Source organism: Medicago truncatula, chromosome 2 (assembly GCF_003473485.1).
Source record: "Medicago truncatula cultivar Jemalong A17 chromosome 2, MtrunA17r5.0-ANR, whole genome shotgun sequence".
NCBI lineage: Eukaryota > Viridiplantae > Streptophyta > Magnoliopsida > Fabales > Fabaceae > Medicago > Medicago truncatula.
This window is the reverse complement of record NC_053043.1, coordinates 5,535,586-5,562,152: the sequence shown is the minus strand read 5'-3', so window position 1 is coordinate 5,562,152 and position 26,567 is coordinate 5,535,586. Positions and strand designations below refer to the sequence as shown.

At 33.9% G+C, this 26,567-nt stretch overlaps 3 protein-coding genes across 3 annotated transcripts; all 3 read right to left on the bottom strand.

The window, feature by feature from the left end:
• Positions 1-216: 216 nt before the first annotated feature.
• Positions 217-8,544, bottom strand: LOC25486020 (integrin-linked protein kinase 1). The gene is made up of 12 exons (XM_013607169.3): positions 8,041-8,544; positions 6,287-6,361; positions 6,088-6,183; positions 5,230-5,315; positions 5,032-5,152; positions 4,843-4,922; positions 4,068-4,130; positions 3,833-3,939; positions 3,575-3,660; positions 1,916-2,037; positions 943-1,054; positions 217-686 (listed from the first exon to the last, which is right to left on the bottom strand). The coding sequence occupies exons 1-12, from the start codon at positions 8,356-8,358 to the stop codon at positions 579-581; spliced, it is 1,374 nt and encodes a 457-aa protein (XP_013462623.1). The 5' UTR covers positions 8,359-8,544; the 3' UTR covers positions 217-578.
• An 8,361-nt stretch (positions 8,545-16,905) lies between these two features.
• Positions 16,906-18,597, bottom strand: LOC11446849 (receptor-like protein EIX2). Its single transcript, XM_024776475.1, has one exon. It carries the CDS (start codon positions 18,595-18,597, stop codon positions 16,906-16,908), a length of 1,692 nt encoding a protein of 563 aa, XP_024632243.1.
• A 2,734-nt stretch (positions 18,598-21,331) lies between these two features.
• LOC11446848 (receptor-like protein EIX2) lies at positions 21,332-23,641 on the bottom strand. The gene has a single exon (XM_024776178.2). The coding sequence runs from the start codon at positions 23,639-23,641 to the stop codon at positions 21,332-21,334; it is 2,310 nt and encodes a 769-aa protein (XP_024631946.2).
• Between the last annotated feature and the right edge of the window lie 2,926 nt (positions 23,642-26,567).

Below are 26,567 nucleotides of genomic sequence, written 5' to 3'. Positions count from 1 at the left end.
TTCAGTCTCCCAAATAAATACTCTCATCAATTACCCAATACTGATTTTTCGGAGTACAAACAAACTAAAAGGATCCAGCATAGGGGGATATTACGGAATCAAACCCGTAATACCGATATTGAACAGTCCTAATGTGTACTCAGAAAATATGTGAACTCGCGTCCGAGCATATATCAAATATCCCTGCACCCGCATCATTTAACATCTTAGTTGCACTTACGAGACATCATTTATTTCGTACGTTATTCTAATACAAATCTGCTGAAAAATCCTACATCATGTTTATACAAAAAATGTCTTGTTGCATAATAATACATACATAATGTACATGACATAGAGCAAATTCCTAAATTACGTTCCTTTGTTACAAGCAATTCTATGGCCAGATATTATGTAGTTGGAAATAATTAATTGAAGAAGAATCTTGACGAAGCTAAAATCACAATCATGAACTTGGGAAAACACACAAGAAGATGTTTATATGCTCCAATTCAACAAGTGAAATGAAGGTCAATTTGTATCTTTTTCTTTACGTCAATATTGAAGTTATACAGAATAACACCAATCTTCGTCCTTCTTCATGTACGGCTGGAAGCTGAGCGAGATGAACTGCCCCGACTGCTTAGATTTGACCGATCCCTCTTCAACAAAGCTTCAAGATTCTGAAAGCATCTCAATGGTCTAACCTGCAGATATTACAAGGAGCAAAGAAGCAAATGGTTTCAATGTTACAATTCCTCCACAAGTTATGTAATTAGCAAAATCTGTTTCACGGTAGAGAAAAATTGAAATTGACAAGTGACAACTATTATATTTCAACACAACCAGTATAAAATTCAGCAATTAACCAAGTTTCACACGATTTTGAACAAGCATGTGTTGATATGTAAACAAAAATATTTTGATCAAGGGGTTGAGGGGGTATGTGAGAGAAATAATAACCTTCCAACGTCTTTTTTGACCAATTGTATTGTAGATGGACTCCAGTCTTGTTATTATTTGCCTGAACGTTGGCCTCTTTGCTGGATTCTCATTCCAGCACTCTTCAATCAACCTGTAAGCAGATATTATTAGAGAGATCGACAAAATGTAAATTATGTATTGTAACAAGTTACTGTCACATAAGAAAAAAATAAAATTTGGAAGAAAAGTTATGTTAAATGACAGGCTTAGTGTCGGAATTTCACACTCAGACAGGGTGGACAAGACGTAGTATGCAACAAACAAAATAGTAATATGGGAGTCGAGACTGCTACGGCCTTCTAACCACATTCATTGTGTTTTTGGGTTGGTAGTGAGTTTTGCAAAATCATGGTACCACAGTGATGTTGTTCAAGCTCCAAAGTGTAGCTTTTGCCAAAATCGTTTTGGCCCGCCGTGATTCTGACAATCTCACAGTCAACTCAAACATGCACTTAGTTAATTTACAACTTGCTTAGGAAAATGGACAGAAGGTTTACAAGCATGAACATAATTGTTTTCTGTTAAGTCAGATGGAAAAAAAAATACTCATACTTACTAAATTAGCAAAAGATTGTGAATTGCCAATGAAGATTTTAAGATGAAAAAATATTTAACATCCTATTACCTACTGCCTCAGTCTCGTCCCTAATTATAAGCCCACTTTCAAAAGAGTTTGTCCCTCCATATAAGCATCTTACCAAATTACTAGATGCATTTATTAACTTTTTACAATTATACCCCTTATAATAATACTAATTTGTTTTGAAAGATGAAAAGTCAAAATTGAATACTTCTATACACAAACGGCAATTTAGTACTATTTTATTTATAAACAAAATGTAAACATTAGTTGCACTACAAACTTTTCTTAATATATGTGAAAAATGCCAAAGGTCTTATAAAAAGGGACAGAGAAAGTATTAATATCATCTGAAAAGCATAGAAGACTTACTCTCGAATTCCATGAGAATAACGCTTGATTGGAGCTCGGAAGGGTGGCCGCTCTTTTGAAGCATATACCTTAGGAACCTCGTCATCACGCTTTGCAGAAAAAGGAGGGCAGCCTTCAATCATCTAAAGTAGAGCATATAGTAAGCATCAGTAATGACCACATGAAGTTATGAATCGTTGACAGGAAAGCTACAATAATTCCATATCACCAATAAACGCAGTCACATAATCAATTGCAGAAAAATATGCCATCTAAGAAATGATCAAGGTTTAATAGGAAATAAGAGAACCAACTCATCAAATTACAAGATTTAAAAAAATATCATAGTAGATTTGAATAAGAATATGGTACTAATGCTATGGAGCTTTATGAGGTTAGTTCAACTTGTAGTATAAAAAGGTTTCACACAACATCTGGACACGAGACAATAAAATGGATAACAAGGTGAGTGGAGGAGATAACATAAATCATCTAGACATGATTTACAACATTCTTAGGACGAGTCCGTAACAACAGACATAATTTACAACATAGTTAGGACGAGCCCGCAACAACGTTGCCACTCTAGTTCCAAATTTTAGGGAACTTGACAGCTAAAGGATGACAGCACACATCCCGGAGGACGGTAGCACAGTAAGACCCTATTAAATTATAGGGTTCTGGGGTAGGGAAGGAGGAAGAGTGAAGAATGGAAAACTTTGGATGATAAAATTATATTGATATCTGTGTATAGAATATGAAACAAAAAGCATTAAGCCGCTATTTGAGATATTACTTGACTTCTAATCCCAGTTTAGTTGACGAAGGGTATCTAAGATTCTTTTATTTTCGTATACAATATTTAGAAAAGATCATCGATTCATTTATCCTAGCATACAAATTTAATGAGATATTTTAACAGCTCATTTATAGGTCCTGGATCATAATATAATAGGATGTAAAAAGAAAATTGAAACAGAGAAGTCTCTATGGAGTTGCCTTTTCTTCCTCCTGGATCAGTAGGACCCAAGAAAGAAGAGTCTGAATCTGTACACGAGCCTTATTTCTCAAAAATTCACTAATCAACTAACCCCACCCAGCTGCATTACCTAACACAACCAATTAATCTACCATACTAAGAAAGTGTTCACATGTAGCCGACCCCACTTAGGGCCTGTTTGGATTAGGTTTATTTTGAGCTTATGCAAATAAATAAGCTTTTGTGTTAATTTATAAGCTCTCACTAACGAAAATTGTATTTTTATAAACTGTTTTTTTCATAAACTACATTTACAAACTTATGAATAACACATAGAAGCTTATTTTTTTACATAAGCTGTTTTGCAAAAGCTCAAAATAGCCTAATCCAAACGGGCCCTTCGTGGGATAAGGCTTGGTTGTTGCACTAAGAAATTGTTCACATCACTACGAACATGATTTTTTCTCTAAAATTGATAAAATTTGATTTTAGTTCCTACAAAGACTTTAATTGTTTTAAATCTGTACATTTAACATATATATGACTTTAGTCTCTTATCGGTAACAAAAAGGAAAAAAAAATATTTTTTTTTTTGCCAATTTTATATGGACCAAAAAGATAATTTACCTACAAAAATAATAATAAACAATAAAATATTCTCATATAGGAAAATATATTATTTGTATAATGTATTTAGTTACCTCTTGTAGAATTAGTGCAAATGAGAACACATCCACTTTAGTGTCATATTCTTCTTGTTTAAAAACCTCAGGAGCCACATAGCGGCCTATTAATCAAAATAACAAATTTCCTAGTTTCAGAAAATTATTTCATGAAGCAGCATGTCTAACTAAGACCACTGCATGAAAAATCTAAATTTCTTATATCAATAAGAAAATATAGTATTCAGATATTTAAAGTATGAATTGATGACAATTCTTAAGAAAAGCAGCACCCACAAGAAGTTTCTTGGCAAGTTAGAGGCTTGTCTTCTTTATTTGCTAGCAACTTGCTGACCCCAAAGTCTGCAACTTTTAGGTGCCCGGAATCATCCCGCAATATATTACTGTTAGCTTACTCATAAGCAACATTATAAAACGCGTAGAATATATCAGACTAATAATCTAGACATATGAACTATACATAAACAAATAGTAAAAAAAAAAAAAACAATAATTCAACAAAGAAACTTACGAAGGCTCAAGATCACGATGAATAATAGGCGATGGTTTATTTTCATGCAAATAACCCACACCCCTGCATAATTTGAAATAAAAAATAGTGTTATGTGACACTTTAATAGACAAAAAACACAAACGTGTAGTATAGACGCCATTATTTATAACCCAATAGATGTCTCATCTAAACATGATTCACATAAGTGAATTTGAGATATTATCTCTATAAAAGATAATACAGATTTTTATCCAGAAAGTATGAAACCCTTGAGAAATGTTAAATGTTAAAACCAGGATGCTTATGACATGGAATCAGCAAAATTTCAGATAAGAAACCTATTCAAGAGCTATATTGGAATAAGGCATCTTTCAAGCGGACAAATTTAACTGCCTAGATCCAACTCTATGTTGGTCCCACCCATATCCACCTACTTATGTTACTGGACAAAATGGATTGGATCATTACTTAGTCCAACGGAACACGGGGTTTAATCGCTCAACCTATGCTATGAACATCTATTTATCTCATTAACTATTTTTTTTCCCTCTGTTTCAATCACTTGTTATTTTCTTTTAAACGCTTTCTATTTGTCCTATATTGGCAACACTAGGCACAAGGGAAAGGAATGAAGCTTTTTCTGCATTCCTAAACACACTTTCTCCTTTATCAGTTACCTCTCCCACTCAATTTTTCATCAAACTCATTAGATTAGGTTCTCAATGCTGAGAGATATGGAGGGATAAATTGAACAAGCATGAAATCAAGGTATGAGAGTTCAAATTTCAAATACCTAGCAATATCAAGTGCAAATCTCACAGCTGTACTTGGTTTCAAAGCTCCTTTTCTTTTCATGAAATCACGAAGATCTCCCTGCACAACAGGGGCAAATGAGATCTATCAGGTTACTGTTAAATTTCATCAAACTAACATCCCAAAAAACACCCCGAAAATCATATCCCTTGACATTATAGGACAAAACCTTGGGAAGATATTCTGTCACAATCATCATTGGAGTACTCTGTGTCACAGCACCAAGAAACTGCACTACATTTGGATGCCGAATCTTCTGAAACAGAGCCAGCTCGTCTCTGAAAGCCTTTCTGTTAGAAGTTGAATATATTAGTTATCATGAAAGTATATAACTGAATTAAAACGCACCAGGATATATACAACTCACACTTTCTCCTCATCACTGCTCACATCCTCCCCGAGCTTTTTTACTGCGACCTCAGTCCCACGCCACAACGCAAGGCAGAAAGTCCCCTGCCATTTAAGAAAAGATGATAGGATGGAAGAATCATGTACATGCCATGGAATTGAAGATTGATTTATTCATTAAGTACTGTACAGGATAAGCTTTATAAAAATGAATTGGCAAGCTTGACCCAGGTACTTTCAACGGCAGTCACATTCTTTTAGAAAGTGGAATTAGCCAGTTTCTCAACAATTATGTTCCCATGAGATGGTAAATGGTCATAAATAAATTTAGGGTTAATAGTGTTTTTCACCCCTGTAATATATGTCAATTCTGGTTTTCGCCCCTATAAAATTTTCGGTTTGATTTGCATCCTCGTAAAATTTTTATTTTCCAGAAAACACCCCTAATAGGCCATTTTCAGAATTTTTTTTCAAGAAATTTTGGTTTTTGAATGGCCTATTAAGGGTGTTTTTCGGAAAATAAAATTTTTACGAGGGTGCAAATCAAACCGAAAATTTTATAGGGGCGAAAACTGGAAATGACATATATTACAGGGGTGAAAAACACTATTAACCCATAAATTTATCATAAAAAAATCATTATGTGCAGATGAGCTTACAGCTGCAAACAAAACAATAAACTAATATGATAATTGAAAGGGAAAAAATTTAAACCACACACATTCACAAGTTTGTATTACAAATTGAAATGTTGGACAATAAAAGAGATGCGGTTATAGAAAACTTTATCAGTTCTCCGAGGATTTTGAAATAAAATAATCTAAAGACATTAAATTGATCGTTAAAAATAAAATAAAATTATAATGATGTGTTTTACCTTTGTTATCTCCACACTGTTGGTAAAATCAAGTTCTTTAGGATTGATTTCATATTCTGGAACTTCTCGTGCATGATTAACATGCATAGAGGACATCTGAAACAGTATATTCACATTGATTGCCACTTATTAGCAGAATTCACAAGAAAAGACTGATATGTCAAGATAAATACGTGCAACAATCCTCAAATTTACATACCAGAGGCTTTGCTCCATGATTCTCCAATAGTTTGATAACATCCTTGTTTTTATAGAATATAGCATCTGCAAGGGGCTGTTTGAGAGACAGGAAATCAATAATCAGACCAATATCTGATATTATCTCTTATTTTCTCTTATTTTGAAGTATTTTAGACTATATCTTATAATTAGTTTCTATATTCCATATTTGTACCATGCTATAGTTTCCTATATAATTAGGATTTGAAATCTTGGATTAGTATCAATAGGGGTTTGTGTTTAGTCTTTTCATACCAAACCATATTCATAATTCAAAATCTTCATCCCTTCTTTTCATCCTATAGCCTCAGTAATTTTATAGAGAGAGGGGAAAAGGAGGAAGCAAAAATATAAGACTACAAAAAAATTCAGCAGAAATGAGATACAGCCAGATTATGCACATCATATCTTAAAAATATAAGACTAAAGTTAAGACAAGGAACCATCACGGTCAATACTTCAAACAGAAACCTAATACCATTTGCAGTACTGGATCAAACACATTTTCACAATAACTATACCCTCTTGATGTGTACTTTATACTTGCATCATATAAATGTGTTCTAACTTCTAAGCACAGAGTTACTTAGGCCATGTGAAACAGAAACATCTATTTTTGAAAACCATCTGAGTTCAACGTACAATTATGACATAGATTTATTCGGGCATTTATTCTAAGGAACTCAAGATCAAGCCTAAACATTTATTCAGGCATTACAATGTACAGAATGAATCCAAAGTACAAGACTAGTCAAGCAACATCAAATCAAGACAAAACAGCCCTGAGAGCTGAAGCCAGATGTTGATTATTCTCCATTTGAGCATTGATCTGTTTCCTTATTTTCTATTTTTACTTTCTTGAGAGGTTCTCTCTTATATAAATATGTATAACCTCATTGTTGAATGATATCAGAGCCTATCCTGTGTCTATTGTTGGGCTTCCCGCATCGTCCACGCTTCAAGCTCATTGGGACCAACCGTGAGGGGGTGTTTGAAATTCCGCCTTCATTGTGGTCCGCCCCCTAGCTGCCAAATTGCGGCATTAGGGTTGCCTTCATTATAGCTTCCAACGCCTTCATTGTGTTGTGTGTGAAGGGGTGTATTTAGTCCAATATTGCCTAGAGATATAGCTTGGTAGTGTTTATAAAGCTTGGGCTGCCCTCACCTAAAAAGCCGGTTTTAGAAGGTTGAGTTAGGCCCAACCCAAATTCTAAGACCAAATTTAGACCATTGCAAGCTGATATAAATCTATGTCAACGTTGTTTGGCAATAATAACAACAGTAAGGGCAAATTACTATTAGGATTGACGTATTTGAGTTTATCTACCTACCTAAGCACTTGTGAAACTGTTAGAAAGTGCTTATAAAAACAGCACATAGGCATAGGTTGTTTTAGCTTATTTCCATAATCCATGATAGTTTATGAAAACATTTTAAACCTTGTATGAAAAAAGTTTGACTTTATTTTATATTTCATTATAGAAATAACTTATACAGAAGCACTGATACATTTTCATAATAAGAGCTTTATTAAGTTGATTATCCGAACAGAACCTAACTGTATCAAAACCCTAACCAATCTATCCCAATCTAATGACATTCCAAACCTCTATTCTCCCCTTTTTTCCTACACATCAACACAATCTCACACAAAATCTTAACCAATTAGTCAACTAAACTAAATCATATCTTAAAAATAAAAAATAGTACTTAAGGAGAATAACAACAAATTACCGTGCTTCCCCATCGATCTTTAGGATCAACATCAGCCCCTTTCTCAAGCAACAACTGAACAACATGACTCAACCCTTGACAAGCAGCAATATGAAGAGCAGTCCTTCCATCAACATCTCTAAAATTAACACTAACACCTGATTCAATCACCTCACGAATTCCATCAACATCACCTTCATTCGCTGAATACATCAACCTAACACCAGGATCAATAGTAGCAGCACCATCATGATGAACTTCATCTTCTTCACTATGTCTTTCGGGTGCTAGTGAAGATTGTTTTCCTAGCTTGAACCTTGCTGGATTCTTTGATTCCATTGTAAAAAAAAATCAGATTTTGAATATTGGGTATTGGATGAATCTAGATGAAGAAAAATGGGTTGGTATTTGTTTATGATTTGCGTTGAATTGAATTTTTTTCTTGTGACACTTGTGAACAAGTTTTAACGTATGTTTTAAGGTTTTGTTTAAGAGTGTTTTTTTTGTTGAACGTGAAAATGTTTTTGTTTGAAGTTTTTGGAGAAGGAAGTGGTGGGGTATACGCGTTGATTTGAGCGCGTGACGTGTGTTGCCAGGTCAGAGTGATTGAAACAACAACGCGGCGTAGTGTATGGATAAGTTGACTAACATACGCTGTGGCGGCTACGCGACAATTTGCTTGCCGACGAATGGATTAAGATAATTTTTTTTTTTTTTTGAGGGAGAATGGATTAAGATAATCTTTTTTGAAATATCATTTTTCGGTTTGATTTTTTATTAGGTCGTCTTTTTAAATAAATTTTGGAATGGGTCTTTGGATAATTAATTTAGTTTTATTTGTTTAGTTCATGAAATTAAAATTCCACACTCGATGAATATTTTGTAAACTGGTCTAAACAAAACTTTTTGTTTTTTTTTTTTTTGGTAGTGAAACTTTTTGTTTTATAATTTCAATATTTATTTTCTTTCTGTATTTAGAAATTATGGTGATACTGCAGCATCGAAATTTTGTTGTTTTATACACCAAAAAAAGAAAGAAATTTTGTTGTTTTTTGTTTGGTTTTTAGGTTTAGCCCAAAAAAACGCTTTACTATTTGGTGGGGACTCAGCATCGTTGAAATATCATACCTCCTAATTAATTTTTTTGTCTGTTATCGTAGTTTATTTTTTTACCAAAAGAAAATGAGATTATATTGAATCGGATTATCTCTGATGGAGTTATTTTTATTACGTAGGCCCTATTTAATCCTTTTTTTTTTTTTTTCCAAGTATAATAAGAGGAAGCATTGCTTTAAACTTTAAAGGAAAAAATTGGAAGTAATAATAGCTCGGGGTGGGGAAGAAGGAGTCAATTCAGAACTGCTAATTTTTATATGCTTTCACAAAAAATTACTATTACTTTATTATTTATTAATTTAATATTGCATTTAAATCTTCTTTCAGCTAGTTTTATCCATTTCACATTTTCTTCTTGTCAGAGTTGCAATATGTATCACAAATCCTACCTATATCTTGCCAATTCTGAAACATAGTTTTTGCTCTCTCAACAACATAAACTTGAGAATCTATTACCTCATTCCACACTCTTGTTTCTTTGTTTTCAGATACTTCACAACACACAACAAAATAAAGACGCATCTTCCTTAGATAAATTCTCATTTTGTCAGTATAGTGTGGGTACCACTTTCTTCATTGTGCTAATGTATGTATATTTTTTGGGTTACAAGGTTGAAGCTTTTCTAAGAAGATTTGATAAAAAAATATTACAATCTACGAAACTTAGTTTCCGCAAAATCTATTGCTAGGAGGTCTGATAAACTTGGAGGAGAAGAGGTGTGAAACATTAGATCAGAGGGGGGAGAAGTTCAATCTTTTCTAAGAAGTCAACACATATTAAAAATCGTGGTTGGACCTAACACTACCCCACAAAACCGGCTTGTGGGGTGAGGATTGCCCCCACTTATAAACAAATTGTCGGGCCAACTCCTAACTGATGTGGGACTCTTAACACACACCCTCACGCTCAGGATTACACATCTGAAGCGTGAACATAAATGACGGGTGGCCCGATAACGGAAACCTGATAACAGGTGGCCCAAAGAATCGTGAAGAGGCTCTGATACCATATTAGAAATCATGGTTGGGCCTAACACAACCCCACAAAACCAGCTTGTGAGGTGAGGATTACCCCCACTTATAAACAAATTGTCAGACCAACTCCTAACCGATGTGTGACTCTTAATAACACATATATGACGTTCATGAAGTGTGTGAGCAATGGATATGATCCAGTTAGGGTTGAGAAGATCCTTGATGTCTTAAATCAAAGTAGCATGCTTGTTGTATATAGGAGTTGGGTCCTTGAGAATGTTAACACAATGATAACAGTTTGAATAACAATATCTTGGAAGTTTATCTCTCTAGCCAACGAAAGCCACCAAATGAATAACATGAAGCTCAACTAAAAGGATACCAATGCCGTCTCCAATGTAGTCTGAGAAACCTGTAATCCAAGTTTCGCAAGGATGGTGAAGTAAGCTTTTGTAGCCCACTCTTATGGGATTACCAAAACATCTATCATCAGTATTTATAATGGTGAAGATGTGATTATATGATTTCCATGTGATTGAAGCAAGAATTCAAAGTAGAAGACAAATTTATAGACTCAATGGCTAGATGGTAAATTGCGATCGGAGAATTTGAGAAGCAAGTAGAGTTTCTATTTCTCCACGACCACCACACTCTAACATCAAATATTTTGGAGTCGAGCGAGGTAAGGCCAAGCTTGGGCCAATCACAAGGGTAATATTGTTGAAGAACTCAACAAATGTGAAACCTGGAGAGTGCCAAGGATTCTTGGAGGTTGTATTGTTTCTAATGCAGTAGAAGAATTAAATTGATCAAAAGATGAACAACGAGGATGAGGCCATTCGGGCTAAGTTTTAATTATTCAAAAGAAACATAGTAGGAACTGAGTCATAACAAGTTAACCACGCTAAAAATTTGATTATATATTTAAGAGTTTAATAAAGATGTAATATGGATGTAAAATAGTTTTTCTTCAAACATGTAATGAGAGCATTATGGATGACAATGTGTATCATTTGGAGAGGGTATTATAATATCCATCATGATACTTGTATTTATAAAAAAAAAAAAAAAAATTATTATTTTTCTCACCCTATGGCCTTCTCCCGCATCCTGTAAATTTTTCAAAAATGTCCTTATGCAGTTCGGATTTCATAATCTGAATTCATGAAACAGTTTCCGGATTTCATAATCTGGACAATTCTTATGTATAATTAGCTGTCAGACTCCCTTATTTTTTAGTAGTTTTGCTTTTAAAAACAACAAAAAAAAAATAAGTAAAAAATGTTTAAAACCTGTCAAATAAAATCATAAAAATACCACAAAAAATTCTAAAAATCAAATGAAACTAATGATTTTTTCGGATTTTTCTGAGAATATGAAAAATAAAAATAAATGAAAAATGAGTCTAAACGATGGAATTTTGGATTTTGAGGGGCGGAGTTCCATAAGAAGTTTCTTCTATGGGAGTCATGATCCTTGAATTTTTTTCTGATTTTCTGGGGAAGTTTCGGAGCAATCCGATCAAGTTGCCCGAAAACCTGATTTTTGACTAAGAACAGGTAGCAATGACCCAAAACAGAAGAATGAGAGTTGTGAAGATTAATATTGTTTATAAAATGACTATCCATGTTACAAACATGTTTAGAATTTGTGCTGATACAGTTCGGATTATATAATCCGAACTATTTTTTCCTTAAGAAAAGGTGTTTAGGGGGTGTTCGGATTATATAATCCGAAAAAAAATCATGTAACGCGTCTTATTTTTTGAAGTTTTTGGATTACAAAATTCGAAAAAATCTGTAACTCATTTTTTCACCATATAACAAAGGAAAACACTAGTTCGGATTATGAAACCCGAAAACTTCAAGGGCATTTTTGAAAAAGAAAATAGGGCGCGCGAGAATTTCATAGGGTGGGAAAAATAATTCCCTAAATTTTTTTTCATATATGAGCCTCTGATGTTCGTCCCCGTATCCTATGGCCATATAAGAGTCCGTACCTGCGCTCATTACCCGCACTTTAACGACAAAAAGACAATTTGTTCAAAAAAAACAACAAAAAGACAATAAATAACAAAAATATCACAACTTAATTAAAATATGATCTAAAATCTCTTATATCAACTTATAATTTATTGCATATCATAGTATTTAACCAAATAAAAAAGATCTAGAATATCCCCGTAAGCTTAGTTCAGTTGGTAGGAACATTGCATATTATATTTTTTTTGAAGTATAATTTTAGTATTATATAAAATTATAATTATAATATTTATAATATGCGGACATGGGGCGGTCTAGGTACTAGAGTGCTCGTACTCGCGTCCATATCCGTTCAAATTTACGGACAATTACTCAAACCCGAGCCCAAACTAAAAATTGCAAGTATTTATCCGCCCAACGTGAATAACTTTTGCAGATATTTATTGAACTTGAGTCTAATTGTCATCCCTATAAAGAGCTCGCGATGAAATTGATAGACACGTAAGTTCACTTTATAACCACAATTTACTCTAACCACAAAATGCTAGATTCGTTTTCTTTTTTCCATATTTTTTTTTGGTAAATGATAGATTCTCATTATTTTATGTAAAATATCTTCAGCGAAACAATATGTAAAACATTTTATTTCAATCTGGTGAATTCAGAAAATAAATGATATATTTTAAATAAAAATCAGTTCAAATCCAAACTGATATAAAATAAAATAGCAAATCACAAAAAAAACAAATATTTTTATATGCATTTAAATGTTGTTTTGAAAAAATAGCTAACATCAGGTTGAATTTTGGATAAATTTTTTAAAATCAAATAAAAAAGTAAATTTTAATACTTTTTTTTTTGGTACAAATTTTAATACCTTTCTATTGTTGAAAGATAAATATGTTTTCACTTGTCTTCCTATAGAATAATTGATTTTGATCGGTGCCAAATTTGGCTAAATAATAAAAAAAAGTAAAAAGGGTTGATTCTATCCTCAAATCAAACGACAAGACTTGGTGTTCCCGCCATTAATCAAACCAAATGAATCGACATTGCCATTCTTTCGTGCAGCTGATATATAGCGAAATTTGTCAGTTTGTTAAAGAAATTATTTTACACTTTCTATGTAATTGTGATTTCATTAGGTTATTGTTGTCAATTGAAAGTAAAAGATTATCTTTCTCAATTTTAAAATTAGTATTAGTCATGGAACATAACTTACCTATACAAAATCTGGAAATTATATCCTTAATTTCTTCTGTACTTTTTCATGTTTAAACTGGTAATTTTGCTTTGGACTTGGGAGCTACATGTACAATGATATTTTCGCTATTCTTTACAAATATTATTAAGACTAAAATAGCCGATAGTTGATAAGTTAGTTTGTAGCGGAAATTATAAATAATATTTGCTAAGCTAGTTGGTAGTTGGTGCGGATAAGCCAGTTGATTAAATTTGTACTGTTTAGTAAACTTGGCGGTTGAATTAGCTTAAAATATGAAATGACAAAAAAAAAAATGTTTAAATAGTATTAACTTTTTTTTGAGGGGAGTTGTAAGCTACTTATCAAAAAACACTATACAATTGAAAGAATAATCTAGTTCGTAATAAAATGATGGATACCAAATAAGTCTTTTTTGATCATAGGAATTTATAAAGTTATAAGCTATATAATTTAACAGCTATCAATTAACTTATTGTACTTGCGAAACAGACCCTAAAATTGTTGTCACTTTGAAAATCAACTTATTTATGTAAACACGTTTATCTTCAAGTATCAAGTGGAAACTCATGGAGGTGTTTCTCTTTTTCTTGACATAAGCATTATAACATCAATTTGATTATTATTTTGCTCTTTCTGTACTTTGAAGTACCAAATAACATAAGCTACTACTTATAGCATGTGTGCTTTGGTGATATTTACAACTGTTGAGTCTTAATTTTTAGGGTGGCATTTAGGGTGGGAAGAGGAAAGAGTTTTCCACCATGGGAAAGTGTTTTTTGACCATTAGATTAGAGAGGAGTACCGATTTCATCATGGGTTGTGCACACTATATTATTTTTCGTCTTTTATGCTGTCTTCTACCTCATCAATATTGATTTTTTTTAGATCTGGAAGTTTAGATTCACATTTACGGTGGAGAAATTTACATTCAACTTCTATTGAATGGTTCAATTCAAGTCTCTCTTGAGTGAAGCCCTGCAATCTTTAAACTATTTCTGCAAACCCAAACCCTTTTACAATTGATTCCTTTAAATTATGCACAAAATTAACTATTAAATTGCTGAAAACCATTGATTAATTAACATAAATGGGAAAACAAAAATGAACAGAAGTTACCAATTATTTTTTTTGATGTGGAGGATTAATGTTGGAAATGAGTGAAGAACTTAAGAGACGAAATGCAATTATGAGGCTACTCTTTCCATTGTAGGAGTTTTAACCTTTCATTCATTCTTAGATCTTTTTTCTATTTAATACTGTTCTGGATTTTTTTAAAATAAAACCTCTAAGAAATTTATAGCTTATTCAAAATATTGTTCGTGAGTTTTTTTTCCAGCAATGTTCTAGAGTTCACTTCAAACCCAGTTTTTTTTAATAAGAGAAATGAGTTTTTTTTCTGCAATTGTTTCATTGCCTTGCATAAGAAGATCATTGTTGCTGCTTAGGGATGTTGTTGCCTGTTGGGACGGTGGTGGTAGGTGAGGGAGATGGAGGAGAGAGAATGGTGGTGGGAGATAGTGTGAAAAAAAAAAAAAAATCTAGTGTTGAAAATCTATTATAAAATTATGTTATTCATTTGATCTAATGGTCAAAAATCACTTTTCTATAGTGGGAAACTCTTTCCCCTTCCCACCCTAAATGCCACCAATTTTGAGGGCTTCAATATCTGGAATATGATTGGAATGAACTCTCAATTGCTTCGCCGATGAAACACGGAGGTACCTGCTTTTGCAAAAAAAAATAAAAAAAATCATGGAGGTACCTGCCTATGACTTTCCCTGCTCTGTTTTCCCTCTTGACAATGTATGTACTGTTTCTTTGTTCTAGGATTGTGTATGTATCTGACCAATATTTAATGTATGCTGATTTTTTTTTTATCAAGTCCAACTATTTTTATCAATTTATCAAAAACTGTTCCTTCTAGCCAACGTTGTATTCTTTGAAATACTTGTTATTAATTGATATAGTGAAAACTTTTTAAATGACTATATCCGATGGTCATAAGACGAGGTTTTATGGTCGAAAATTTAAGATCTTGGAGAGTTTGCTTGTAGGCTGTTGAGTATGCTACATCTAAATGGTCTATATTACAAGTCTAGGAAGCATGCCACGAGTTAGGTGCTTGAGATTGGTGTCAGTGTTAAAATGCTAATGTTTGGAAGTGAAATATTGATTCAAAAGAGAGATTTAAATTGGATATCAGCAGTTACATTTCAACTATTTCTTTTGACACTTGAGTTGGTTTATTCTTCTTTTCATTGTCCACAAAGATCTTAAACTGTATTCTGAATGATCAAACGAATAAAAATTTGAAGCAAGATAGTGCTGCTGATATACATATAGTATCGTTGATGCAGAAATTCCCATTTGTGTTTCTAGTACTCCCACCCCATTCAAATTCAATTAGTCTTTCAAATTCTTGTAAATTGAGTTTTTTTTGTATTGATTGCCAGCAATCTTTTCATTTCATCTTCATTGAAGATCACTAAATTACTTCGTAAATAGTTGTAACATATGGTATATCAACTATCTACAATGAAGTTCTATAGTTATTTGGTTTGAAATGTTTGTGTGGTTACCAATTACCATCCAAAAGCATACTTACGGATAGGGCTATTCTAGAAGAGAAACAACTGCATCAGGATAGTAGAGAAAATGGGGGTGCACCAAAAACTCTACCCTTGAAATCTAAAAACTTTACAAAAGGTTCCTTATAGTAAATTTATTTACAAACTTACACCTATGATATCAAAGTTTTTCATTGACCAAAAAGTTAAACTTGAATAACCACTGTACGACTTGTAAACATCCACTGTGTACTTCACCCAAGAATCACCAGTGCACATATATCACACACACAAATTTAAACAATCCACACATGCAAAGTATAACAGTAATGACCGAGTGCAAAGTTCAATCAACAGAGACAATAAATAGATGTACTACGGCTGTATGGCATCAGTTCCTTTCCAATCCAAACACACGCTTTAGACGTGCTAAGTTAACTGCCATCAAAATCAGAAGTTTATCTCTCAGGTCATATACAAAATTGAAATATGCATGTCTCCAAGACCTCTTTAACACCAAGCTTCCACACACAATCCAGAAGCCAGTAATATACCCGACAACTATGCTTGTGTATAATCCCAATCTTTCATTGTCGTCATCGCTATCTACACCATCTTCATGTTTTCTGTCTTTCTCTCCATTTCCAGGTGACAATGATGAGCAATCAGTTGGCAAAGGATGTCCACAAAGCCCCGGGTTGCCTTCATAAATTGATGGCTCATTGAAGGTGGCAAACTGATTAGCCATCGGAATTTGTCCCAAAAGGTTGTTGTATGACAAGTTCAAATGACTTAGGAATGTCATGGAGGCCATGCTTTGAGGAATGGGACCTATAAGATGGTTGTGTGAAAGGTCAAGACTTTCTAAATTTGTTAATAATCCAATGTTGTTTGGTAATTCCCCAGTTAGGTGATTCCAGGACAAATTCAGGGCACCTAGGTGAATCAGTTGTATTATCTTCTCGGGTATCTCTCCAGAAAGATTATTCTTAGAGAGATCAATGATAGAATGCACCGGCATTTATTTCGTGTATTCCATTAGTCTTCCTTTTAGGACCAATTCTATGTGCCTCGTGTACCGCACACGTCCTTGAAGGGTTAATGAATACATTAAATAAATAAAGTACGTTTGTGGCAGTTTGAAACCCTTCACATCACCCAAACATGTTGGTATTGATCCGGAGATGCTGTTTTCTGCAAGATCCAACAAATGGAGGAAAGGTAGATGACATAGCTCTTCAGGAATGCTTCCTGTGAATGAGTTTCCTTGCAATAATAACTCTGAAAGCATAGGAATGTTGTTGGCTATCTCGTTTGGCATAGACCCAAAAAACCTGTTGTATTTTAGCGAGAGTGTCTTTAGCTGAGTACAGTTTTGAAAGGTTGAAGACAAATCTGCAGTGAGATTGTTGTTGCTCAATTCTAGGATAAAAAGTAAAGGTAATGAGCATATTGAAGTTGGAATTCCACCTTCCAACATGTTGTTGGATAGATCAATGATGCTTAAGCTCTGTATACCCATCCAAAACTCAGGAATTTCCCCTGTCAAATAATTGTTGGATAGATCAAGATAAGTCAATTTTTTAATCTTATTTAAGGATAAGGGGATGCTCCCATTCAGGCAGTTATTTGAGAGATCCAAGTCCAACAAATGTGACATATCTTTGCCAATATTGGTAGGTAATATTTCAGACAGCGAGTTGTTTCTTAGGTAGAGACTGCTCACATTAGACCAAATCTGGATTGAGCCCTTCAACAGGTTATGAGAAAGGTCAACTGTAGGAAAATTTGAGGAAGTGAAATTCATTTCTCTGGGAAGGTAACCACTTATTTTGTTATGAGAAAGATTTAGATGCTCAATTTGGGAAGATTTATTGTAAAGCCAATAGGGTATATCCCCAGAAATTCCAGCATTTTCTAGGACTATCTCATCCAATTGGATTTGGAATCTGAGCCAATTAGGAAATGCTGGGCCAACATTACAACTGTGAATTTCGATACGACTCAAATACTTAAAAGGGGGAACCCAATCATTTGTCACTTTCAAAGAAAGTTTGTTATTTTTAGATGACACAGTGAAACTGACTAGCTTTGTGAGATTGAAATGAATATTTGTCATTATACCTTCCCAATAATTACCAAGTAGGTGTAGAGAATACAAATTGGTTAGTTGACCAATACTTTCTGGAATTGTCCCATTCATCATGTTGCCTTCCAAGTTCAGGGCACCTAGTTTTGATAAGTTTCCTATAGATGCTGGTATAGGACCTGAGATACCTGAGTGCGAGTTCATTGAGTTTCTTGACAGGTCAACACTAAACAGTTTGTTAAACATCCCCAAAGAACGGGGCAATTTCCCACTTAGTTGATTTTGACTCAAATCCAACAACCCCAAACTTAGGTTGCTGCAAGACATGGCCTCAATCATTTCTGTTATATCACCAGTTAGATAATTAGATGATAGGACAAGACTCCGAAGCTTGCAGAGGTTCCATCTCCCAGACATAGAAGGAACTTGACCTATTAGAGATGAACTATATAGATTAATTTCTGTAAGGCCGCTCATGTTGAACAGCCAAGAAGGTATAGTGGAATTAAAAAGATTTCCAGTGAGATAAAGCCTGGAAAGAGATGTAATATTTAGAAATGGTGAAGCTGGAGGGAGTGAAGCAAGACTGCAAAAGGACAAATGCAACTCTAATAGAGATGACATCTTATTCACAGCTCGAAACAACTCACGGGACGAGTTGGTGATGTTGATAAAATCCATGCCAAGATATTGAAGCGAAGTCAGAGCAGATAGCCAGCTTAAGTCTCTAGTCCAAAGTGATGGACTAGAGATATCAAGATAATGCAAGAAAGAGTTTTTCTTGGTTGGTTTAGTACTAGGATTAGAACATGTTTCCTCATAATATCTATCTTATACAGGAGCAAGAAAATAGTTGGACTACACACACACTCACTTGAAACTTGATTGTTGAGTTGAATAAGGTTTACGTGAAATGCTTGAGTTTGTGATTAGTGTACGCTTGAAATTGAAGCCCTTGAGGAGACATGTGTTTTAATTAAATTGTCATATGATAATATTGTTTTGTGCTACCATGTTTATGCCTTTTGCTTGAGGACAAGCAAAGATTCAAGTGTGGGGGAGTTTGATGAGTCAATTATTATCTATTTTTATATGTTATTTAGTTTCGTTTTATTTAGATTTAAGTTTATTTTATTTTAATATTATTTCCTTTTTGAGATATTTTACTACAATTGCATATTGTTATATTTCAGGAATGAATATTTGATGGATTGAGTCTTGGAGCAAAAGAAAGGAGTTTTGGAGCTGATTCGGTACAAAAATACGAAGATTCGGAGACAAAAATATATCTCCCTCAAGTCAGAAACTTGGCATGGCCCGTGCTAGGCTTGGCACGGCCGTGCCACCCTCCAGAACTACTTTTGTTGCTTTTGCTTAGATTTTAAGCTACTATGTTTTAGTTTACTTGTGGAACATTCTAGTGATTGCTTAGATTTTAAGTCGAATGTAAACTATAAATAGAGTAGCTAGCCATCACAAATATTCATCTTTTGTTCTCTAAAATAATAAGTGACAATTGTTTCTTTGAATAAAAGTTCACCTTTATTTTATGTTCTTCTTCTTCTTCTCTTCTATGTCTACAATGAACGTTAGTGAGTAGACTTCTCTTGTCTTGGGATTGTTGGATAAGTCTAAATGACATAATCCTAATCAAACCAAGCTTTAAACCTTAATCTTATGTAACCTTAATCTCTAATCTAAATTCACCGCTTTAACATGGATTAACCATTATCAAACTGTGAAAACGAAAGTGGAGGGTTTGATAATCGTTAATCCATCATCTCAAATATCAATTCATAAAACGAAAGTGGAGCTTTGATATTCGAACAAGTGAATTTAGACAAGGATTGCAAAGGCAGCGTAATAGTCTTTGCAATCCTTGAGACATATAGTTTCGATCTTCAAGGGAACTAATAGTAATCAAGTCAGCGAAATAGGCTTGGTTATTAGAGGAACCAAAATCTAATAGTCATCAAGTCAGCGAAATAGGCTTGGTGGCTAGAGGAACAAAAGAGAAACTGTCTTTAGAAGTTAGGTCTAACATAAGGTTATAAGTTTAATAGTTTGGTTTGTGAAGGACTTGTCAATTAGATGAACCAATAATCCCAAAGCTTTTATCTTTTCTTTTGTTATTTTTCTTTTAATTAAAAATACAAACTTTTCTATCTTCTAAACCTTCAGTCTAATTATTATTTAAAGTTAATTGAATTCCTAACTCCCTGTCGGAACGATACTCTATTTTTACTACTTCGATGAAACCGTGCACTTGCGGTTTTATCCCATCAAGCATTTACTTAGTAATTAATGTCTGGGATGTGACATTGGTGCATTCCTTGTGCTTTGCAGGCCACTGTATCGGGACTAAACGGGTTGAGTATAACTAATTAAGTTAGACTCCTACAACATGGCGAACCAAGGTACGTATCTGACTGCGAGAAGGACACATATTTAGTGTCTTACACGTCTCGGGCAAAAGAGAAATAGTGTCAGTGTTGCAAAAGGTTCAGAATGTGCAAGAACTCAAAAGGTATTCTTTTAAAAAAATATATCTATAAAACTAAAGTAATTATATTCCCTGGGTGGCGTTTCTTCGATGCTTCCATCTGGAGTTGTTCCTAATGTTGGGAGGTGATATGAAATATTGATGAAAAAGAGATATTTAACTAGTTCATTTTTGTCCAGAAAGATCTTAAACTGTATTCTGAATGACCAAAAGAATATAATTTCTTTTAAGCATGATAGTGCTGATGTAATAGTCTTGATGCAGGACTTCCTGTTTATGCTTCAGTGTACTCCCACCTCATTGAAATTCAATTAGTCTTCTCAATTCTAATATATCGATTTTTAATGCCATCAATCTTTTGACATGCTTAATTTGGTTTAATTGTTAGAACTTGAATTTATGCTGTTATAAGCATCAACATATTGCCATTTCTTCCTATAAATCTAACTGCGAATTTGTTGTTCAATAAATTTGTATATTTATTAAATTTCAAGCATAGATTTGCATGTTCAATGATAATGTGTTTGTCAAGCGGTACCATCCAAAAGTATACTTTCTGATAGGGGTATTCTAGCTGAAAAAAGATTGTACCTGCCTAATATAGAAAATGGGGGTGTACAAAAAATTTTACCCTAGAAAGAAATCTAAGAACTTTTCAAATGGATCCTTATAGTAAATTTAATGACCAAAAAGTTAAACTAAAATAGCCTGCTATATAACTTCTAAACACCCACACATGCAAGAGTCACCAGTCCACATATATCACACACAAAAATTTAAACAATCCACACATGCAAAGTATAATACCGATGATTGAGTGCAAAGTTCAACCAACAGATACAATAAATAGATATACTACGGCATCAGTTCCTTTATACGTGCTAAGTTAACCGCAATCAAAACCAGAAGTTTATCTTTCATGTCATATACAGAATTGAAATATGCATGTCTCCAAGACCTCTTTAACATCAAGCTTCCACACACAATCCAGAAGCCAGTGATATACCCAACTGCTATGCTTGCATATAATCCCCATCTTTCATTGTTGTCATCTCCATCAACACCATCTTCATGTTTCCTTTCTTGTTCTCCATGTCCAGGTGACAATGATGAGCAATTTTTCAGTAAATGATCTCCACACAACCCTGGATTGCCTATATAAGTTGATGCATCATAGGTGGCAAACTGATTAGCCAGCGGAATTCTTCCGGAAAGATTGTTGTATGACAAGTTCAAATGACTTAGGAATGTCATGGAAGCCATAGTTGGAGGGATAGGACCCGAAAGGTTGTTATGTGAAAAGTCAAGGTTTTCTAAATCTTTTAGTAATCCAATGTCACTAGGTATATTCCCAGTTAGCTGATTCCATGACAGATTCAGAGCACCTAGGTGAATTAGCTGTGTTATCTTCACTGGAATCTCTCCAGAAAGATCATTCTTAGAAAGATCAATGGTGGGATGCACCGGCATTTTCTTTAAATATTTGACAATTCTTCCATTCAGCACCAACTCTGTATGCTTTGTGTACGATACATAGTCCCCAGTTTCAAATGAATCAGTGAGGTACGTTTGCGGCAGTTTGAAACCGTACGTATCACCCAAGCATGTTGGTATCAATCCTGAGAAATTGTTTTCTGCAAGATCCAGTAAATAGAGAGTTAGATTACATAACTCTTTAGGAATGCTTCCTGTTAATGTATTGCCCCGTAATAGTAACTCTGAAAGGAAAGGATTGTTTTTACTCATCTCTTTTGGTATAGTCCCAAAAAATTTGTTGTTTTTTAGCGAGAGCGTTTTCAGCCAAAAACAATTATGGAAGGAAAAAGACAAATCTTGAGAGAGATTGTTGTTGCTCAGTTCTAGGATGGAAAGGTAAGGTAATGAGCATATTGAAGTTGGAATTCCACCTACCAACCTGTTGTTGGATAAATCAATGATGTTTAAGCTTTGTATACCCATCCAAAACTCAGGGATTTCCCCTGTCAAATAATTGTTGGATAGATCAAGATAACTCAAATTTTGAATCTTGTTTAAAGATAATGGAATGCTCCCATTGAGGTAGTTATTTGATAGATCCAAGTCCTTAAAATGTGATATCTCTTTGCCAATATTGGTAGGTAATGTTCCAGACAGTGAATTGTTCCTTAAGTAGAGAGCACTCACACCAGGCCAAATTTGCACTGAGCCCATGAAGCGGTTATAAGAAAAGTCAACTGTAGGATACTTTGAGGAAGTGAAGTTCATTTCTTTGGGAAGGTAACCACTTAATTTGTTGTGAGAAAGATCTAGGTTCTGAATTTGGGAGGACATATTGTAAAGCCAATGGGGTATCTCCCCAAAAATTCCAACATTTTTTAGGATTATCTCCGTCAAGGGGATTTGGTTTCTAAGCCAATTAGGAAATATCGGACCAATTTGACAATCACGAATTTCAACATATTGCAAATCCTTAAAAGGTGGAACCCAGTTATTTGTCACTTTCAAAGCAAGTGTGCTCTTTTTAGATGACACAGAGAAACTGACTAGGTTTGTAAGATTATGAAAATGAATATTTGTCATTATACCTTTCCAATCATTCTCAAGTAGGTGTAGGGAAAACAATTTGGTTAGTTGACCAATACTTTCAGGAATTGTTCCATTCATCATGTTGCCTTCCAAGTAAAGAGAACGTAGATTTGATAAGTTTCCTATAGATGTTGGTATTGGACCTGAGACACCTGAGTGTGAATTTACTGTGTTTCTTGATATGTCAAGCCTAAACAGATTGGTAAACTTCCCTAAAGAATGAGGCAATTTCCCAGTTAGTTGGTTATAACTCAAATCCAACAACATCAAACTTTGGTTGCTACAAGACATGGCCTCAATGGTATCAGCTATATCACCAGTAATAAAATTAGATGATAGGTCTAGAACTTGAAGTTTGCAAAGCTTCCATCTTCCTAGCATAGAAGGAACGAGACCGATTAGAGATGATGATTCAGAAAGACTAAGGTATGTAAGGGTACTAATGTTAAACAACCAAGAAGGTATAGATGAATTAAAAGGATTTCCAGAGAGATCAAGCACAGAAAGTGATGTAATATTTAAAAATGGTGAAGATGGTGGGAGAAAAGCAAGATTGCAATACATTAAATGCAACTCTAATAGAGATGGTATCTTATTCATAGTTTGAAACCACTCATGGGGCGAGGTGGTAATATTTACATAATTCATGCTAAGAAATTGAAGTGAAGACAAAGCAGAGAGCCAACTAAAGTCTCTGACCCAAAGGGATGAAAATGGGGTAGAGATATCAAGATAATGCAAGTTTGACAAATTGCCAAGATGAGGGGGGACCATTCCAGAAAAATATGAATCTGATAAGTCAAGGTAATTGAGCATATTGAGGGAACCAATAAATTCTGGAATGGGAACTCCTTCGAAATCATTATATCTTAGGTCCAAGTGACTCAAGTGTTTCAAGTCAGCCAATGAAGGATTTATCTTACCACCAAAGGGAGACAGTGAAAATATACTTACAGTTTTGATGCAGATAAGATAGGGCCTGAGCTTAAGCTTTAAAACATGACCAGTTTGGTTGTTACATTGTATACCCTTCCAATTACAGCAATCTTCCCCGACCCATGAAGAAAGACAATTGGATGGATCTTTGAGATCTTTTTTGATTTTAAGGAGTGCCACTCTCTCTTCCTTAATGCAAAGAGTGCTAACATTATTGCTACTCACTACATATTGGGTTGATGCAAAAAGAAAGAAGAGGGAAATGACAAAATATTCATATATTTTTGTGATTGCCATTGTCCCAGAGGATATCATATGGTTTTATGACCACGAGAGGTTTAGATGATTGCATATATATAGAACAAAGTGACCGGATTGTTTCTGTTTATCGCTTCAATTCTGTTTTTTTCTTTTATTGTTTTTTTGTTTTATTTTCATTAGAGCCTGATAACAACATTTAATATTAATACAAAAATATTATTATGAAACTATCAGTCGATGTGTACAGTATTCTGTGAATTTTATTAAGTCAACTGCTCAGGCAGATAACATATTTTGTAAAAGAATAATTGTACAATTCCATTAATATGGTTTTATGTTTTAAGTGTATAAATTCACCTTCCAGTAAAAAAAAAAAAGTATAAATGCACTCATTTTAGAATGGTGTCTGGTGATATATAATAGTATTATGTTTTTATACATGTAGTTGTATGAAATCTAAATAAGAAGCGGAAACCAATAGAAAAATATATATAGACCAAAGTTCACAGACAATCTGTTTATATAACTTGAGATTCACCAAGGTTAGGACCATATGAGACTTTTTGTTGTGATCTTTCCTCGACGCAGATCCTAGTATGGAAGGTTAGAAACTGGAAGAGCATGGACTCAAACAAATCATCCGCTAGGTGAAACCGGCAGACAAAATCTCGTTTAAAGTAAACACAGACTTCTTTGGTTGTATCCATTTCACCCGGAATTTAAATTTGCGCAATTAGAAAATTCGATGAAATCAACCAATTAAAAAAATAGAGTTTAATGGATATGTAATGAGTTTTACATTGTGTACTAAGAAGAATCCTTCATATGGTTACATAATTCTATATTATAGTCACTTTTAAAAAATAACTATCAAACACTTAATTTTTATTGGACAAAAATAGCTTTCCTTTAATATTTATCACCTTTGAAGTCCATAAGTGATACAAATTTAAATAATGATCAAGATAATGTCAAAAAAATTTCCCTCTGATAATTTCCTGAACACAGATCCTTTTGTATATTAAATATTTAAAATTTGCAAACCTTAAAGTCTAAATGCATGTCCTTTTCTGAAAGATACATCAATGATTTTTAAATAAATCAAGTCATAGACCGTTAAGAGTATTATTTTGGAAAAGAGCCTTCCTTGACACATTTGTTGCCTTATCTTCATATTAAAGAACTTTTTTTTTTTTTGAAAGACTTATTAAAGAACTTGTTGAACTATTGAATTCATATACGATTGTATGTCAGCATTTACTTAGTAATGTCTAGGATCGTATACTATTATATCAGCACCTGCTTAGCAATGTTTGGGATGTGACATTGGTGCATTCCTTGTGCTTTACAAATCACTGTAACGGGTCTACGGATTCTACGGGGACTAAAGGGGTTGAGTATAGCTAAATGAGTTAGACTCCTATAACATGTGCTTTGCCAATGGATCATGGAGGTACCTGTTCCCTGCCCTGTCTTCCCTCTTGACATGCATGTATATGTACTGCTTCTTTAGTCTAGGATTGTGTATGTATCTGACCAAATATTTAATGTATATGCTGATTTTTTTTATCAAGGTCAACTATATTTCCCTTCTAGTCAACATTGTATTCTTTGAAATACTTGTTATTAATTGATATCGTGGAAACTTTTTAAACGACTATAACCAATGGTCATAAGACGAGGTTTTATGGTAGAAAATTTAAGATCTTGGAGAATTTTCTTGTAGTTGAGCTATAGATGTTGAATATGCTACATCTAAAGGCTCTATATTACGAGTCTAGGAAGCATGCCATGAGTTAGTCGCTTCAGATTGGTTATAGTGTTAAACCGATAAATGTCCCTTCAAATTCAGATTACTACCTACTTTTATGTCTGCTCCCTTTTTTAGTATAGTTTTTGACAGGTATTAGGTTATTAGATATGCTTGATCTCTGTTTTCTCAAACAAAGGAGAAATATTAGTGTTGCGAAAAAAAGTTCAGAATCTGCAAGAAATCAAGAGTTTCTTCTATAAAATGTAGAGAATAAAGTACTAGGATTTCCTAGACCACATTTCACCTACACTTCCATTTGGATCTTCTCTTGTGTTGGGAGGTGATTGATTGGTGCAAATGAGTTATTATTATTATTATTCAAAAAGGAAACATGGTGTTGCAATTTAACTGGTTCTTTTGACAGAGTTGGTTTATATTCATGTTCCATTGTCCCCCAGTGATCATAAAGAATGAAAATTCAAAGCATGATAGTGCTGATATGCATAGTAGCCTTGATGCAGGAATTCCCATTGGTTCTTCGGGTACTCCCACCCCATTTAAATTCAACTAGTTTTT